Source organism: Rhipicephalus sanguineus, chromosome 8 (assembly GCF_013339695.2).
Source record: "Rhipicephalus sanguineus isolate Rsan-2018 chromosome 8, BIME_Rsan_1.4, whole genome shotgun sequence".
NCBI lineage: Eukaryota > Metazoa > Arthropoda > Arachnida > Ixodida > Ixodidae > Rhipicephalus > Rhipicephalus sanguineus.
In genome coordinates, this window is record NC_051183.1 from 20,116,145 (window position 1) to 20,132,286 (window position 16,142).

Below are 16,142 nucleotides of genomic sequence, written 5' to 3' on the forward strand. Positions count from 1 at the left end.
ATTTACGTTCACTCTTGAGAACTCACATCAGTTTTCTAATTCCGCAGGCATCAAACTGTGATTACCCACTTTAAAGTACTTTTTTTTTTCAAAAAGTGCTTCGGCTTTTCTTTAATCGGGGTCATATTCTTCTCTCATTTCTCCCCCCTTTTTTGCGTTTATTTATTTTTTTCCTGGCATCTCTTTTCTGTCGTCTTTTATTCTAATTACCACTTTCCCCCGATACAGCGTAGCCAGCCGGCCTGATAACTCTCTAACCTCCCAGTCCTTCCGTCTATTTCTAACCCTTTGATCATCCCACGTTGCAGCCATGTTTTACGCACAGCTGCAGGAATGAGTGAATGTGGCCTCATTGCATAGTGATGCAGGAATGTTCAGATGATCACGTCTTCGTGCTGAGTAGTCATAGAGCGGCCGAGGCTGGATCTCATGCCGGCCATAGACTCGCGCAGCGCGAGCCACCTGCCTTGCATGTACTCGCACAGCGCTACCCGGAACATCCGAGAACTGGTGCTGTAGAGGACGAAGTTCATGGCGAAGTTGGTGTAGTACAGCAGCATGAAGTAGCGCTGCAGCACGTAGGGCAGGGAGTTGTGTTCGGCGTCCTGAAGCTCCGAGTGTCCCAGAGACAGCAGGAACACGTAGATTCTCATGACGTAGCTCGGGAGGTTGAGAAGAATGAAGACTGTGGACACCAGCAGGAGCATGCGCGTGATACTGATCTGAGTGGCATGAGCTATTCCTCCTCCGCTTGTCGCCGTTACTGTAGCATCATTGGAGACCACCGTGTCACTGTTTAGCCTACGTGCCGAAGAAGCTGAAAAAGACAGGAAAAAGAAATGAAAGCCAAAATGTCAAAATGAGCAACTTGCAGGTAACATTGTACCATATTTTTTGCTCTCCTTATGAAAAAATTCGTAAACAGGGGGTGGGTACTCGAGCCAACGTTTCATCAAGTGGACTTGTCTTCTTCAAGGCTGGAACTGTCCAGCCTTGAACGTTCCAGCCTTAAAGAAGACAAGTCCACTTGTCGAAACGTTAGCTCGAGCACCCAGCCCCTGTTTACGGATTTTTTCATCGCGGCTTCCATCTTCCAATTCCTGCCGTTTTTTAGATTGCTCTCCTTAAGCTACTTCAGCTACATAAGACACAAAATGAAAGGTAGGTCTAGCAGACTTAAGCACACTGTATAATAAAACTTGTGTAAACTGAGGTACAAAGTGCCTCACACAGGCCAGGCTGGTCTATACGCTTCGATAAGCGGACAAGTACTTGTAAAAGGTGGTCATGTATCCTTGCACGTTAGATTTGAACACTTAGTTATGTGACGTAGCAGATTCAGGCAAACATAACTCAGATTAAGCTAAAGCGCTTAAGGTGGCCATTTGAACGTTAGCGAAAAGACCGTTGTGTCTGCGGCTGAAAACTCTTTTGCCCTTGTCACTTGGCGCAACGCATTTTCTTTATTGATTATTCCACTTAATAGTCAATATTTGATCTGCAATGTCATGCCTACTTCAAATGATCAACGTAGTTTTGATTCATTAAATCCGCACGGTTTATCAGTAAAAAATGCGCGCAAGATGAATTTCTCAACGAGTTGTCATGCAGGTTACCTAGCGCTGTCGTTTTGGTTTGGTGAAGGCGTCAATAGGTAAATATATTGCTTCACTTGAAACGTTACTATGTCCTGCATCTACCACGGTGGACTCCCTGTTCACTGTAGCAGGAATAACAAGGCATGAGCCAGACTCACTGAAATCCTGGCACTCCATCGAGATATCAGATACACCAGGCTGCTTCTTGTAACGAAGGTAGAACAGGTATATGGCCCGGGCAATCATGAAATTCATGAACGTGATCAGCAGAAATGGCACGATGAATGTAATCACCGTGTCCAGGATGTTCAGGTAGAACAGCGCGCTGAAATTCCAAGAAGAGAAAGAAAGCCAGCGTGATACAGAAAGTAACAAATGCACCTAATCTTGGCACAGTGAAAACGGCGACCACATTCTATAGCAAAATAGGTTTGTATTGAAACGTGAGCCGTATTCTATGTAAATAGTGATCTCATTTTCGGGCCACTGTAACGTTTTTTTATATTCGTGTGGTGATATAGACAAATCGCTAAAAAAGCAATCGCGCATACAAGTTCTGCAAGCGCGTTTTGTCACACCACGTTTCATGCGCACACCTTACGTGGCACGCTTTTTTTCTTTCATCCACATTTCACACTTTCCTGTGTTTATTGCAGGCAAAGATGACGTCAACGAAAGAATGTTAATGAGAACTAACCGGCAATAATACCAAAGAAGGTATATGGAGTGTTATTTGTAGTATTAGGATATAAATGTGAAGAAAGTTAAGTGGATGAACAGATAACTTGCCGCCGGCAGGGACCGAACCTGCGACCTTCTAATAACGCGTCTGATGCTCTACCACTGAGCTACGGCGGCGGTCATCCTCTCGTCCACCTTATGAAGTATATATGTGCATTTAAACCTAGGAGTGTTAGTCAGCGCCGATCGCAGCCATGACGGCGAGTGTGGAACACTCTTATTCTGCCTGTTGGCGGCACGTAGCACGTGATCTTTTTATGAGCTGGCAGGTGACCAATAATCCCTCGCAGCTCAGTGGCAGAGCATCGGACGTGTTATTCGAAGGTCGCAGGTGCTGTCCCTGCCGGCGGCAAGTTATCTTTTCGTCCACTTTACTTTCTTCACATTTATATTCTAATTATTACAAATAACACCCTCTATACCTTCCTTGGCATTACTGTCTGCTAGTTTTCATTACTATTGTGTCTAACAAAGAAACACGAGCCCTCAAGAGTCATCTTTCCTTCATTCGTAGCAAGGGTCTCGTTCTGGCAGACTTGATGCCTTCAGGCAGTATACGAGGGATTATTGGTCACCTGCCAGCTCGTGAAAAGATCACGTGCTACGTGACGCCAACAGGCAGAATGAGAGTGTTCCCCACTCGCTGTCATGGCTGCGATCGGCCCTGACGAACACTCCTAGGTTTAAATACACATATATACTTCATAAAGTGGATGAGAGTATGACCGCCGCCGTAGCTCAGTGGTAGAGTGTCGAACCCGTTATTCGAAGGTCGCAGGTTCGGTCCCTGCCGGCGGGAAGTTATCTTTTCGTCCACTTTACTTTCTTCACATTTATATTCTAATTACTACAAATAACACCTCCTATACCTTCCTTGGCATTACTGTCTGTTAGTTCTCATTAATATTGTCTCTAACAAAGAAAACCGAGCCCTTAGCAGTCAACTTGAGTTTGAGTTTATTCAACCACGTGACAAGTACACGAAAATACACTGTATACGTGGTTTGGTGCGAAGGGAAAAAAGCATTTCACAGCTTGACTGGCCCCTTCACCTAGAAAAAAACTAAACTACAAAGTTACAAAAATTACAAAAATTACAAAAATTACAGGCAGCGGAAAGCGACAATACAAAAAGAAACACGCATGTGGCCCATGACAGCAAATAATAGAATGACAACTCTGAGATACATACGAAAATATTCATAACAAAGCAATGTATGAAAGAATAAAACCGTCAACGAAAGAAGGAACATGCCAAAGTAATCACTTCGTCTTTATTCGCACTAGCGCGTTGTCCAGGCAATGCTCTGGTTCTTACCACCATTTATACGTTATTTTATATAGATTTCGTTTCCTAAGCCTACAGCACCCGAAACAAGACACAAAAGAGCTCATTTTTTGCAACCAATTTTCGCCAAAACAGAAGCATTTCAAAACAGTTTCTTTCCTAGAACTGGATCGGACTGGAAAACACCTGCAGATTCAGTAATAAGGTTCTCAAATGTCGTTGAGCCACTGGGAGAACAAATTTTCTGTTAGAATGGAGGTTTCTTTCCTGATGATTTTGTGTTTAATTTTGCTCTACGAGCATGTGTTATGATTGTTACGAATTCTTATTTTATATTTGTTCAATCCTTACTGTGTTGTACAATACCATACTGTTGTGTAACACGTGAGCATTGTAGCCCTGTACATACCAAGCCAGACATGTCTTTATTTATGGGTACATGCCCCGCCTGCTTGGGCGATGCTGGCCTGCAGTACGTTCAAATAAATATAAATAGATGAATAAATTGCCATGACGACATTATGCAGGACCACCGCATACTGTGGTGAAGCCTCTTCCTCGCAGTTTCTATATTTTTCAATACCAGCACGAAGAGCAGAAGGACTAAATCGTTCAATCCAAACTTGCCTAGATTTGCCTTTTGCCGGACTTATTGGTGCCTCTACCGGCCAACATAGCCTTTGTATACACCGCGACCAGCATGAAGAGGTAGCGTAGAGTGTTTAATTTCCAAGAATGAGGTATTTCTATTCAATGGAGAAATGCGAGACGAGGACAGAAGCAGAAGTAACAGAGTAACCGCTTAGCTGTCCACCATACATTTGCTCCTGGAAAAGGCAAGGCGTATGTTCACGAAATAAGCCAGTGTAATTTACACATATGGCTTGTCTTTATTGGAAGAAAAGTACGTTTGATGCTCTCTTTGTGATTGCGCTCTTTGTGCCCCATGTCGATGGTCGAAAACGCTGCTCTGAAAAAAACAAACATGCATCATTCATACTCGGATCATTACGGGCAAGTGCCACTGAATGTTGTGTGGTCACCTTGATGAGCTTCTCTGTAAAGCGTGGATTTCTCGTGTGTGTGAACATTCCTATTGTGTGGAGAATTATATTGCAGTATGGGGACAAGGCATGTGAACGTCCATGCATGTGTAAATTTTGTAGCACTGAGATTAGGGTCGTGGATGTGTATTTGTGCTCCAATTTTGTAGTGTTTTCGTGGTGATCGACAAACGTTGAGAACTATTACGTCATAAAACAGGAGTAGCCGGAGCTACACCTAGGCATCAACTACTCCTAAACGCGTTTCATAAAAAAAAACAACTCGATATACATTGGCCGCAATATTTCCATGAACGCGCCATAGAGTTAAGAGTGTGACGTCATTTAGGTCAAGCTCACCTCTCATACGTGGGGTGAAGGCTGCAATCGGAGAACTCTCCGTCGCCAACTCGCACGAAGAGCAACAAGGGAGCGTTGAGCGTCAAGCTGAGAAACGCAGTGGCGCAAATGACGAGGCGTGGCCTCCTGCTGGGAGAACTGTCGTTCAGCTTCCAGAGAGGGTAGCGCACTGCGACGAACCTCTCGGCCGTAAAGCTCACCGTGAGCCACACGGACCAGCAGGCGAAGACAGAGGTGAAGAATACGGTGACGAGGCAGAGCCCGTGCCGGTACACCTGCGCCAGTAAAGCCACTTTATGAGTGTCAAGTGTTACTTACTTCTCTTTTCTTCGAACTATATTTATTCTCTGTTCAACAACAAATCTGCAACTTATACATTACCATTTTGCCATATTATACAAATGTCATATTAAGCATTTATAGGCGTCGATCGAGGAGTGCAAAAGTAGGAGTTGCCCCCCCCCCCCCCGCCCCCCAAGCCACGCCAACACTGCCCCCCACCCAATCCACTCCAGCGCTCCCACCTACACCGGCGACCCAACACGGGTTTGCAACCGCAAGACAAAATCTCGCCGACGCCCATGTATACATTCAATTGAATATTAAGAGAAAGCCTGCTGAATGAAGCAGAAAGTCAATATACACAACATAATTACTATGAAATAACGAAAGAATTGGAATGGTTCGAGGCGCTTGTTTCTTTGTTCGACGCAACCCAATAGATCCTGCAGACAATGGGGTCATAGGAAAGCATAGGGGCCCTTAAAAACTATAAATATTGTCCCCTATGATTTCATTACCCTCACTGTCTGTTAGATTATTAAATAATATCTGTGATCACTTTCCCCAGGGATTGAAGTGGCGTCCATAATCAATGTAAATGAATAGGTGAGTGTTTCTTGAAGGGCACAGAAATTATGAAGGAATACTGAATTTGACGATGCCATGAGCTCGCACGTTTAAGTGGCGCACGCCGCGGAATTACATAATGAAGCAAGCTGTTCCAAGCACATCTGATGTACGTGTAGAAAACTATATTTTGTTTTTTAGATGCGAAGCATCTTATGGCGGAGTTCAATCCGGTGGTGGTGTGCGGCGTGACCACCCTTAGTGCGCATGCGCAAACCCTCTCCACACAGCTCCACACCTCCTCTCGCCCTCTCCTGCGCAACGCCGCGATGAGCGCCAGCGCATGCGCGTCCCCTCTCTCTCCTCTCCTGCGCTCCCCCACTCGCACGCCTGTCGACCACGTTCTACGCTCGCCCTATGAGAATTAACGGCCAGGCTAGAGGGGAGACACGACGCGCGTAGCGTTCCTCTTTGCGTTCCACGACGCGAGGTCGGTAGCATGCCCAACGAATGCCAACGGAACGCGATCGTGCAAGTGCTCCAGTTTCGCATCGCCTCATGGTCCCCTTTAGCGGGAGATGGCGTAATTCTTTTTTTTCTTGTCAAGTCCCAGAGGATGAAGCGCTCAGTCCAGGGTCCTACTCGCTGCTGTGGTCCGGGTGGGTTGGTCAATCAGTATGCGCAGGTTGTCCAGGACTTTGCTGGAATGAGCGGCTTCCCACTGGAATAGGGAGGCATTTCGTATTCTAGATAGCCGGGTGGTTTGGGGCATTCGCTCGAGGAATGGTACAAAATTCGGCGTTCTCCACAGGAAGAACATAGGTCGGGGTACTGTGTGGGGTATAAAATGTAGCGTATTGCACGGCGTATAGTTTGGAGCTGGTGACAAGCAGCAGCATCGGCCCGGCTCAGCTTTGCGTGTGGTGGAGGGAAGGTTCTACGGCATAGTCTGTAGTGCTGTAGTAAGTGTGTGTATATGTGAGTGCAAGGTTACTACCTGTATGAGCCGATGTTCTACCTGCCATCTTGTCGATACAAAAGGCTACGGAGAAGTCGAGCGCCAGCCATCCAGCTTCGTGTTTATGTAATTTGAAGTGAGTGTTCACTATGTTTAGCACTGTAGACAATACAGCGAAGCTGCTTAAGCCGGCTGTAAAAACTTTGTTTTGTACAATGTGTACAAAAAACTATCATCATCATGGACAGGCACGTGCTCTCTTCATTCACTTTAGAGTGAAGCCGTTTAGGTTATGGGCAAGTTGTGCTCCGTCGTGCAAAACTTTTCAGGTGGGCGTGCGCCACAAGAATTAGTCAAGCCCCACTACCAAGTACAGCAGGTGCGAGCGTTAAACGAAAACTCAGCTCGGCGAAGTGGAGCACGTGAGACACGTGAAAGAAAGAGAGAAAAACACGAAAGAAAAAAAAAAGATGTTTGATCCCTGTGTCATAGGAATCGGAATAACACGAAAGTAAAGCGTGCCCTAACAGAAGTAACTGAATGCTTACTGCACATTGATATAAGAGAGTTTGCACAATGTATATTGATATCTGGCAGCTATAGCACCGTTTAACGTAGATGCACCCACCTTGATGATGGGTGGCAAATCTCCATCCCGACGACTAGCGTCCATGTTGAATGATTACACAAAACATTTTGGTAGCTGTAGTAGTTAACGGTGACAGCGTAATTAGAGAACGAGGTGTGATAGCCAAAAGAGCGTCGCATATTGGACGCAGAACTTGGTCGCCATCCCGCGGCATGTTAAAATGTGATTGAACACCACGGCCGGACTAGAGAAACGCGAAGCGCGTCGTGCCGCCCCGGTAGCCCGGCCGCGATTTTTCTCGGGGCGAGCGCGTGAGCATGGAACGCGGTGTTACAGCCAGGTGAGGCAGGCGCGCGTCGCAGAGCTCTTTTTGGTTTGTATTAGCGTGATGCTGAGCGAGGCCGACGCTTTTACGACGCTTGGGCAAAGGTCGCCACCTCGCGGTGTGTCAAGTCATTGCCAAAATTCAACTTCTATTGAAAACGCGCCGAATGGGACCGACGCGTAACGCGTTGCAGGTGCTAGTCGCGGAGGCCACACAGCAATGACGAAATACTTTACCTTACCACTCCCAGAGGTCAACACCACCCAGTCGACCGGGAGAATGGTAGATATAAAAGGCGCGTTCGTAAAGCCTCCGGAGTCTGTGACCGTGGCGCAGTGGATAGCGTGCCCGGCATCTGCTGTTTCGGACCGAGCGGTCGTGGGTTCGATGCCCGTTGACGGTACCTCTTCTTTCTTTACCATCTGATTGTGTATATTTTTTCGACGTCATTTCCGTGACGGAAATACGTCACTGAAGTCTTGGTGGACCCCGGCATAAAACACTTTCGTGTTAAAAAGGGTGAAGCTTGCACTAAGCCGGATAAGGCTTGAAACGGTGAACGTGGACGATTGTGAAGTCTAACAAAACAGCCAATAACCGAAAAACATCCCAACAACTAGCTAAAGCCCAGGAACGAATTAAGAACAACGTACTCGTAGAAAACAACATAGCTAAGAGAGTAGCAGCTACCTAGAGGCACCCTAGCACCACCTAGCTAAAAGCCTAGCAACGTCCAAGAAACAATCTAGCATCATCTAGCTGAAGCCTTAAAACAACCTAGAAGTAAGCTATAAACAACTTAGCATCAACTAGCTAAAGTTTGCAAACGAGCTAGAAGCAATAATAATCATAATAATTATAAATAATCTCTGGGGTTTGACGTCCCAAAACCACGACATGATTATGAGAGACGCCGTAGTCAAGGGCTCCGAAAGTTTTGACCATCTGGTGTTCTTCTGACATCGCACAGTACACGGGCGTCTACCATTTCGCCTCCACCGAAATGCGACCGCCTAGAAGTAACCTAGAAACAAACTAGCATCACCTAGCTGTAGCCTAGCAAAAACCTACAAGCAACCAGATTAGTCTTCAGAATCGTCCATATTGGCACTTTCAGGCCTTGCGCGACTTAATGCAACCTTCACTACTTTTTAAATTGTATATTAGTGTTATTGACACGTTCGAACCCCTTTGCCCAATACTGGAGAAAGAAAGACTTGGCCTTGACTCACGTTGATGCCGCGTTCGTTGAGCCAGGCAAATGAGAGTACGATGAGAAAGCCCGAGTCGGACACGGCCAGTGCCCCCATGTACAGACTGGACGTGCGGCTCCTGAGCTTCGTGAAGAGGAAGGTGATGAGGGAGAGGACGTTACCGACGAGTCCCAGGTAGATGACTGTCGGAATGTAGGCCGCGTTGAGAACGTCCAGCACCTGAATGGCCACCGATGGATGACCAGGAGACACAGCGCGGACGCGCTGACGGCTGGAGGACATGGTTCGCTTCACGCCGGCGGGCGTCGACGACTCGACCAAATCTGAGGTGAATTTCAAGATGGCCGCAATGATTTCTGAAAAGTTCATTATTTACGTGCAGTTACAGCATTATAGATTACAGTTATCTATTGCATAGAATTCTCTATAAAAGAGCACTGCTTCACACGCAGCTGCTCATTTCAAAAGTAAGAACTTCAGAAAAAATTATTTTTTCTTCTTTCTGTATACTGTTGGACTTTCGTACATACTTCGTTTATGACAAACCATTTGAAACTTACAACTGAATTAGAAATATAATAAATTTGGTTGGCTGTGTTATGGAGCTTAACGTCCCAATGCGACTCAGTCTATGAGAGATCTTGGTTGAGGACTCCAGATAATTTTGACCACCAGGGGATCTTAAGAGTGCACTGAAATCACACAGTACACCAGCCTCTAGCGTTTTGCCTCCATCGAAATGCGATCGCTCCAACCTGGTTCGAACACGCGTCTTTCAGAGGTCCGTCAAATCGGCCAAACTCTCACTTGCCAATTGGAGCAAACGATGGTAAGTAAGGTTTTCCTTCTGAAATAAACGGTATCTTCTACTTTTCTACGTAAATACTGATACTAAAACAAGAGCCATACATTCACCAAAAAAAGGTTGCATAAAAATAATTAATGCGCATTCAAAGTGTCCGCACTTTACTAAGAAATTAAAATTTTTGCGATCGTTTTATAGATATGCACAAAAAATATTAAAATATCAGTTCTCCGAACGGCAACTACCGCAGGAAAATTGAGCCTTCAATACTCACACAACCAACAGGTAACTCCACTCTGTCAGTGATGCTTGAGAAATATTTTTTTCAGCGCTCGAAATGATGGAATACAGCGGAAACCGCAAAGCAATCTCGCATAAGCCACTACGGGGGAAAAAATAAGTGCCCAAGATTCGTCACTGTACACAACACGTGTGATCCCACTGCGCAACGTGCACAGCGGTCATCCTGTCGAAAGGTTTCTTGATGCAGTGCGCAGAGAGATGGGCCTTTAGCAGTGTCAGTCCGCCATACCATCGATACCAACTTTGTGCCACTATGTTCTTCAAAGAAGACTTCGAGGAGAGCGCGCACTTTTCAGCTGAGCGAGAGGCCGGCTGACCCCGTACGTTGGCGCACTCCGCGCTCAGTGTTCCGACTTCCCTATGAGCGGGGTAAAAATTACGGAAGCCTTCACGCATGCTTCCCTCGACTTACCCGCCTCGCGGTGCCCCTGCTGACCGAGAATCGATATTTCTCTCAAAGAGAGAGAGAGAGAGAAAGAGGACAGGGTACTCTTTGCTTTGGCCTCAGAGTGACGACGTCTTAAAGCGAGTGCACCCTCCCTCTCTCTTTTCCTCCCTTCTCGAAAGAGTAAGGAAAAGAAGCATGCCAGCCAAGGAGCTCCCTAACAGGGGCGTTCTGTCGTACCCTAGGGAAGGCCGCCATATCGTGATCGCAGGAGACACTACTCGAGCCCAACTGTTGCATACGCTGAACTATTTCACTTTCTCATCACTTTCTTACTCTCTCTCTCTCTCTCTCTTTCAGATCGCGTGAAGAGGTAGGGTCTCGCAGTGTGATTCAGAGATGAGAGCCCAGTTAGGTAAGCACGAAAAGGCCCCTGTCGATGCAGATTGCAAGCCTGTCATATATGGAAGCGCATTACCGCACGAACACATAGAGCAGGCTAGAATCGGTTAGGTTGCGATGTTTGAGGAGTACAAATTTCTGCGGTAATTGGTTTTTCGGTATCGATGACGTCGTAGCGCTTGAAAGATTGGGCTTGAAAGACGACGGCGGCGCATGTCATGTCGTCTTTCCCGTCTTGTCATTCCAGCGCTATGGCATCATGGATACGCAATGTTTGGTTAGAGTAATGATGTGATATCATTATTCCAACCAAACATTGGATATAATGATCTTATATCAGGTTGTGTAATATAAAATGTGGAGTAAATGCTACTGCAGGGCTCTCATAAAAGCTTCAAATTACCGGCAGACTCCTCAGTACGTACGCGCGCTTTTGGTATTGTCCGCCAGGTAAACGAGTCATAGCTTGTGTAACCGCTTTGAAGTTATTAGGAAAACGTGGACTTCAAATTTTTGTCAAGTGTATCGTGTGTGGGTGTGTGCGGTTTGCCGTTTGGAATGAAGCCTGACCAGTGCCAGCTCAGTGCTAGAAATGCACGTGTGGGATTGCTGTGGGGTTGTTTGTATGTCGTTTTCGATGGACACTTCCAAAGAACTTCAGCTGAAGGCAGTTCAGCACCGTCTGAGTTGGGCCCATTTTCAGGGAATAGCAAGTGCCAGGAATTGTGCACGCAGAGAGAATTGCGTGGCTTGAGTAATAGATAGACTGAGAGTTGTCATTTCGAAACTAAAACGGCAAGGGACCTATAGGGTACCCCGTTCATTTACCTTCCGAGAACTTGGTGGGCACACGCAGTTGCAGTTACAGCAATAAGGTCATGCGAACTAAGCGAATTTGCTTCTGTTTTTTTTTCTGCACTTTAGCGAAGCTATAGAGTTAGCTCGCATTACGATGAGACGGGATTCGTTGCACCTATATAATGGTATATCCTTACTGATGCTCCGTGCTAAGTTACGCGGACGCTTTATTCTTCGTCTCTGTTTCACCTCAGCGCTTTCGCAAGTAGGCGATTACCCGAAAGGTGTGAGTCTTTCGTTAATCCCACTGTGGTGGTCTAATGGTTGTGGCGCTGGATTGCTGATCCGATGGTCGTGAGATCGAATCCAGGCCGCGGCGGCCCCATTTCCATGGAGGCGAAATGCTAGAGGCCAATTTACTTCTGGTAAAAGACTGACACAGACACAGGAGAGAGGTAATAGGTGGGCGGAGGATCATACATCAATAATGATATAATTGCTGAGGTATTACGTCCGAAAGCCACGATATTGCGAGAGACGCTGTAATGGAGGGCTCCGGAAATTTCTACCGCCTGGGACTCTTTAACGATTTGCTAAACCTAAGTACATGCATGGCATTTGTGGTGTCTTGACTTCTCTCCTGTGTCTGTGTCAGTCTTTTACCATAAGTAAATTGGCCTCTAGCATTTTGCCTGCACGGAAATGCGGCCGCCGCTACCTGGATTCGATCTCGCGACCATCGTATCAGCAATCCAGCACCATAACCATTAGACGACCACAGTGGGATCAACGAAAGACCCACACCTTTCGGGTAATCGCTTATTTGCGAAAGCGCTGAGGTGAAACAAAGACGAAGAATAAAGCGTCCGCGTAACTTAGCACGGAGCATCAGTAAGGATATACCATTATATAGGTGCAACGAATCCCGTCTCATCGTAATGCGAGCTAACTCTGTAGCTTCGCTAAAGTGCAGAAAAAAAACAGAAGCAAATTCGCTTAGTTCGCATGACCTTATTGCTGTAACTGCAACTGCGTGTGCCCACCAAGTTCTCGGAAGGTAAATGAACGGGGTACCCTATAGGTCCCTTGCCGTTTTAGTTTCGAAATGACAACTCTCAGTCTATCTATTACTCAAGCCACGCAATTCTCTCTGCGTGCACAATTCCTGGCACTTGCTATTCCCTGAAAATGGGCCCAACTCAGACGGTGCTGAACTGCCTTCAGCTGAAGTTCTTTGGAAGTGTCCATCGAAAACGACATACAAACAACCCCACAGCAATCCCACACGTGCATTTCTAGCACTGAGCTGGCACTGGTCAGGCTTCATTCCAAACGGCAAACCGCACACACCCACACACGATACACTTGACGAAAATTTGAAGTCCACGTTTTCCTAATAACTTCGAACTGGCTACATAAGTTATGACTCGTTTACCTTGCGGACAATACCAAAAGCGCGGGTACGTACTGTGGAATCTGCAGGTACCTGGCAGCTTTTTGAGAGCCTTGTAGTAGCATTTCCTCCACACTTTACACTACAGAACCTGATACGACATCATTATACCCAATGTTTGGTTAGAATAATGATATGACATAATTTCTCTAACCAAACATTGCGCATAAATGACGTCATAGCACTGGAATGACAAGACGTGAAAGACGACACCACGTGCGCCACCGTCGCCTTTCACGTCCAATCTTTCCAGCACTTCGACGTCATTGATACCGAAAAACCAATTACTCCGGAAATCTGCACTCCTCAAACATTGCCACATTACCGATTCTAGCGTGCTCTATGTGTGCGTGCGGTAATGCGCTTCCATATATGACAGGCGGGATCGGCCAACCTTTGACCATGCAATGATTTTATGCGATGACGTCATTCTGTGACATCACATGGGGACGTGAGGGAGGCAGGCTAAACAAGCTTGGCTCGGTTGGCTACCCAACACGTGGAGTGGGGAAAGGGGAAAGAATAGATAAGATAATTTCAATGTTTTCACACGACTCTCCCTCTTATGGTGGAAGTAAAGAATCTACGTATGCAACAGGAAACTTAATGCTTTTATGCAGTCGTGACGATGGGAATTAGCGAAGGTAGAAGCCAATGCCTCGCGCAATACGTTTTGCATGTTTGTGTGACATGCCTCAATGAAGAGCAGCAGATAATGAGGCCAAGGAAGGTATAGGGGTCGTTAATTGCACTGTTTTAAGTGTATTGTAGTTATTTGATATATATGCGAAGAAAGTAAAGTGGATGAAAAGCCAACATCCCGCCGGCAGGGACCGAACTTGCAACCTTCGGAATACACGTGTAATCGCCGCTCGGCGCAAGCCCCGCCGCATTGTTTGGGAAACTTCGCGATTGTTCCAGACTGTTCTGTTAAGATTACGCACACGTCGCGAGTAGTCGAGTTTATTCTGGAACTAACGCGAGCACCAGCGATTACGCCGGATGGTTCGATCAGGCATGTACAAAAGCCGCCGCGTTTCGCGGACCATTATTCGACAATCGACGACCGTACTCGCCGCTGTCGTTGTGTCGTGTTTGGCTTGCTTGTATGCGCGCATAGTGAGTCTTACTTGATTTTCTCTGAGCAAGACTACCCAATAAAGAGCTTCCTCTTTAACAGTCTGACCTCTATCTTCTTCACCGTCACAGCCAGGTGACAGTATACTTGGGAACGACAGACCTGTGATTGAGTCACCATCACTTCATTGTCTTAATGCATAAGCTATACAATGTCACGCACAACTAATTGAATCCAACAGACATTTAAGCCAAGGGAAGTACAGAGGATATCACTTGGTGTTTCTAACTCCAGTATAACACTTATTACTTAAATTGAAAGGAAATAATGTCGTCGAAGAAGCACCCTTTGCGTCGCTGGAATCCAGACGAGTAAAACAGAGGTGGACAGTCACGCCGTTTTGAGCATGCGCCGTGTCGAGATCAAGAGCTGATATCCGCAGACCCGGTGAGTCACGTCTCGCGCATCTTTTGCAGCCGGCTTGGCCTGTCTCCGATCTTTTACCGGTCACCTCAGCAGCTAGCTTGGCACGTCCGTAACTTTTCCGAGTTGCGATTATCTGTCGAGTTCGGCACCCGTTCATGCCCGTACGGAATACGCCAATGCCCGTGCGTGGGTTCGCGCAGGCGCAGTGAGTGCGAACTATACCATAGCGCTGCGAAACCGTAACGCCGGCGCGCAGTGCGAGCGACGGAGGTAGCTGCAAACCTCCCGCCGAACGACGAGACTTGCTGAACCTCGATGTTACGAAGCGCTGCTGTGAGACCTCCCAGTAACGTACACAGCAGATCCCCTTGGTTCGTTCCGCATCAAAAATGGTGTGCGAGTACGGCTCCACGCTTTTCCAGCCATCTTCTCGCCTTGCGAGCATCGTTTGGCGCTGCAGAATATATGTCGAAAGTTCGTAAATATGCGAAGCAACTTGGCCTCCACCGGCGCTGTTTCGCGTCATTGTTCCACCTTTCGGTTGGTTTCGAAGGCCGCTTGGGGTCGTAATGACTCGATCACTTAAGGTTCCATTCTTCGTGTTTTGTAGACCCTTCGCATGTTTACCGTATGCTTAGAATTCCTGGTTCAATTGGCCCTACGCGTTCAGAAACAAAAGCAGAAATTGCCTTCTCCTTCTAATATCATGGTTCACTTCTCAGACCACGACGAGAGGGAAGAAAGCTCTCCTTCGGCACCTGTGCTGCAAGTACAGTTCCAAGTACTCACAACTTGTGCGAAGTGGCCGGGATTCGAACCCGCGTCCTCGTACCTTGCAGCGCAACACACTTATCCGCTAGGTCCCTACGGGGTTGCCCCTATTCTAAACCTAGGTGGTTAGAATTCGTCTCGATGAAAATTAACGGATACGCCGCATGCTTCCGGAACCTCTACGGCCGGGTTTACATGGGAGAAAGGCTTGGCTCATTTGTTTCACGGATCCCAAGTGTTATATGTATCCGTGTTTCTCAATACATGTTTCACGGATAACCCAAAGGTTATCTGTTTTTGGTTGATGAAATTTCAGAAGTGCAAGCTCGGCAGAGCGCTGAAGACAGTACCACAGTAGCTCAGAGATAAAGTGGTGAAAATCGAGCTAGTCTATGGTCACGTGTTCAAATGTTACTTTTGCAGGGCTTGTTGATTCGCCGAGTAATTCCCAAAGTGCTGCACTCTAAGACGTCTTGCAAAATGTGAAAGGAAAAGTTCATAAAATTTAATTAACAGTTTTTGCTAAACCTTCGTCGCAACACTTGTCGCAACACAGAGAAAGAAACCTTCGCCGCATTACGAAGAAAGAAACACGGGGACAGCACAGATGCTGTCGTTTCGTTTTTGGGTTGGGTATGCATAATTCATTCGTACGCCTTCAAAACCCGCATAACTCTTGGCTCATTAAAAAAAAATGCTTGCTGCGGACAAACACGCTATAATCTCTCGGAAACCAATCACGCAGTAATTAATTTG

General features: G+C 46.6%; 1 protein-coding gene across 1 annotated transcript; it reads right to left on the reverse strand.

Moving 5' to 3' along the window:
• Positions 1–254: 254 nt before the first annotated feature.
• On the reverse strand, positions 255–9,285 carry LOC119402625 (growth hormone secretagogue receptor type 1). Its single transcript, XM_037669749.2, has 4 exons — positions 8,984–9,285; positions 5,031–5,305; positions 1,757–1,923; positions 255–817 (listed from the first exon to the last, which is right to left on the reverse strand). Exons 1-4 carry the CDS (start codon positions 9,245–9,247, stop codon positions 375–377), a joined length of 1,149 nt encoding a protein of 382 aa, XP_037525677.1. The 5' UTR covers positions 9,248–9,285; the 3' UTR covers positions 255–374.
• Positions 9,286–16,142: the final 6,857 nt, after the last annotated feature.

What these genes read in the sequence shown, in the direction of transcription:
- LOC119402625 (XM_037669749.2), bottom strand. Translation starts at nt 9,247, where the DNA reads ATGTCCTCCAGCCGTCAGCGCGTCCGCGCTGTGTCTCCTGGTCATCCA. An exon ending in CTTCACCCCACGTATGAGAG is followed by an intron (nt 1,924 to 5,030) that starts GTGAGCTTGACC and finishes TTGGAATTTCAG; the next exon opens with CGCGCTGTTCTACCTGAACA. An exon ending in GATGGAGTGCCAGGATTTCA is followed by an intron (nt 818 to 1,756) that starts GTGAGTCTGGCT and finishes TGTCTTTTTCAG; the next exon opens with CTTCTTCGGCACGTAGGCTA.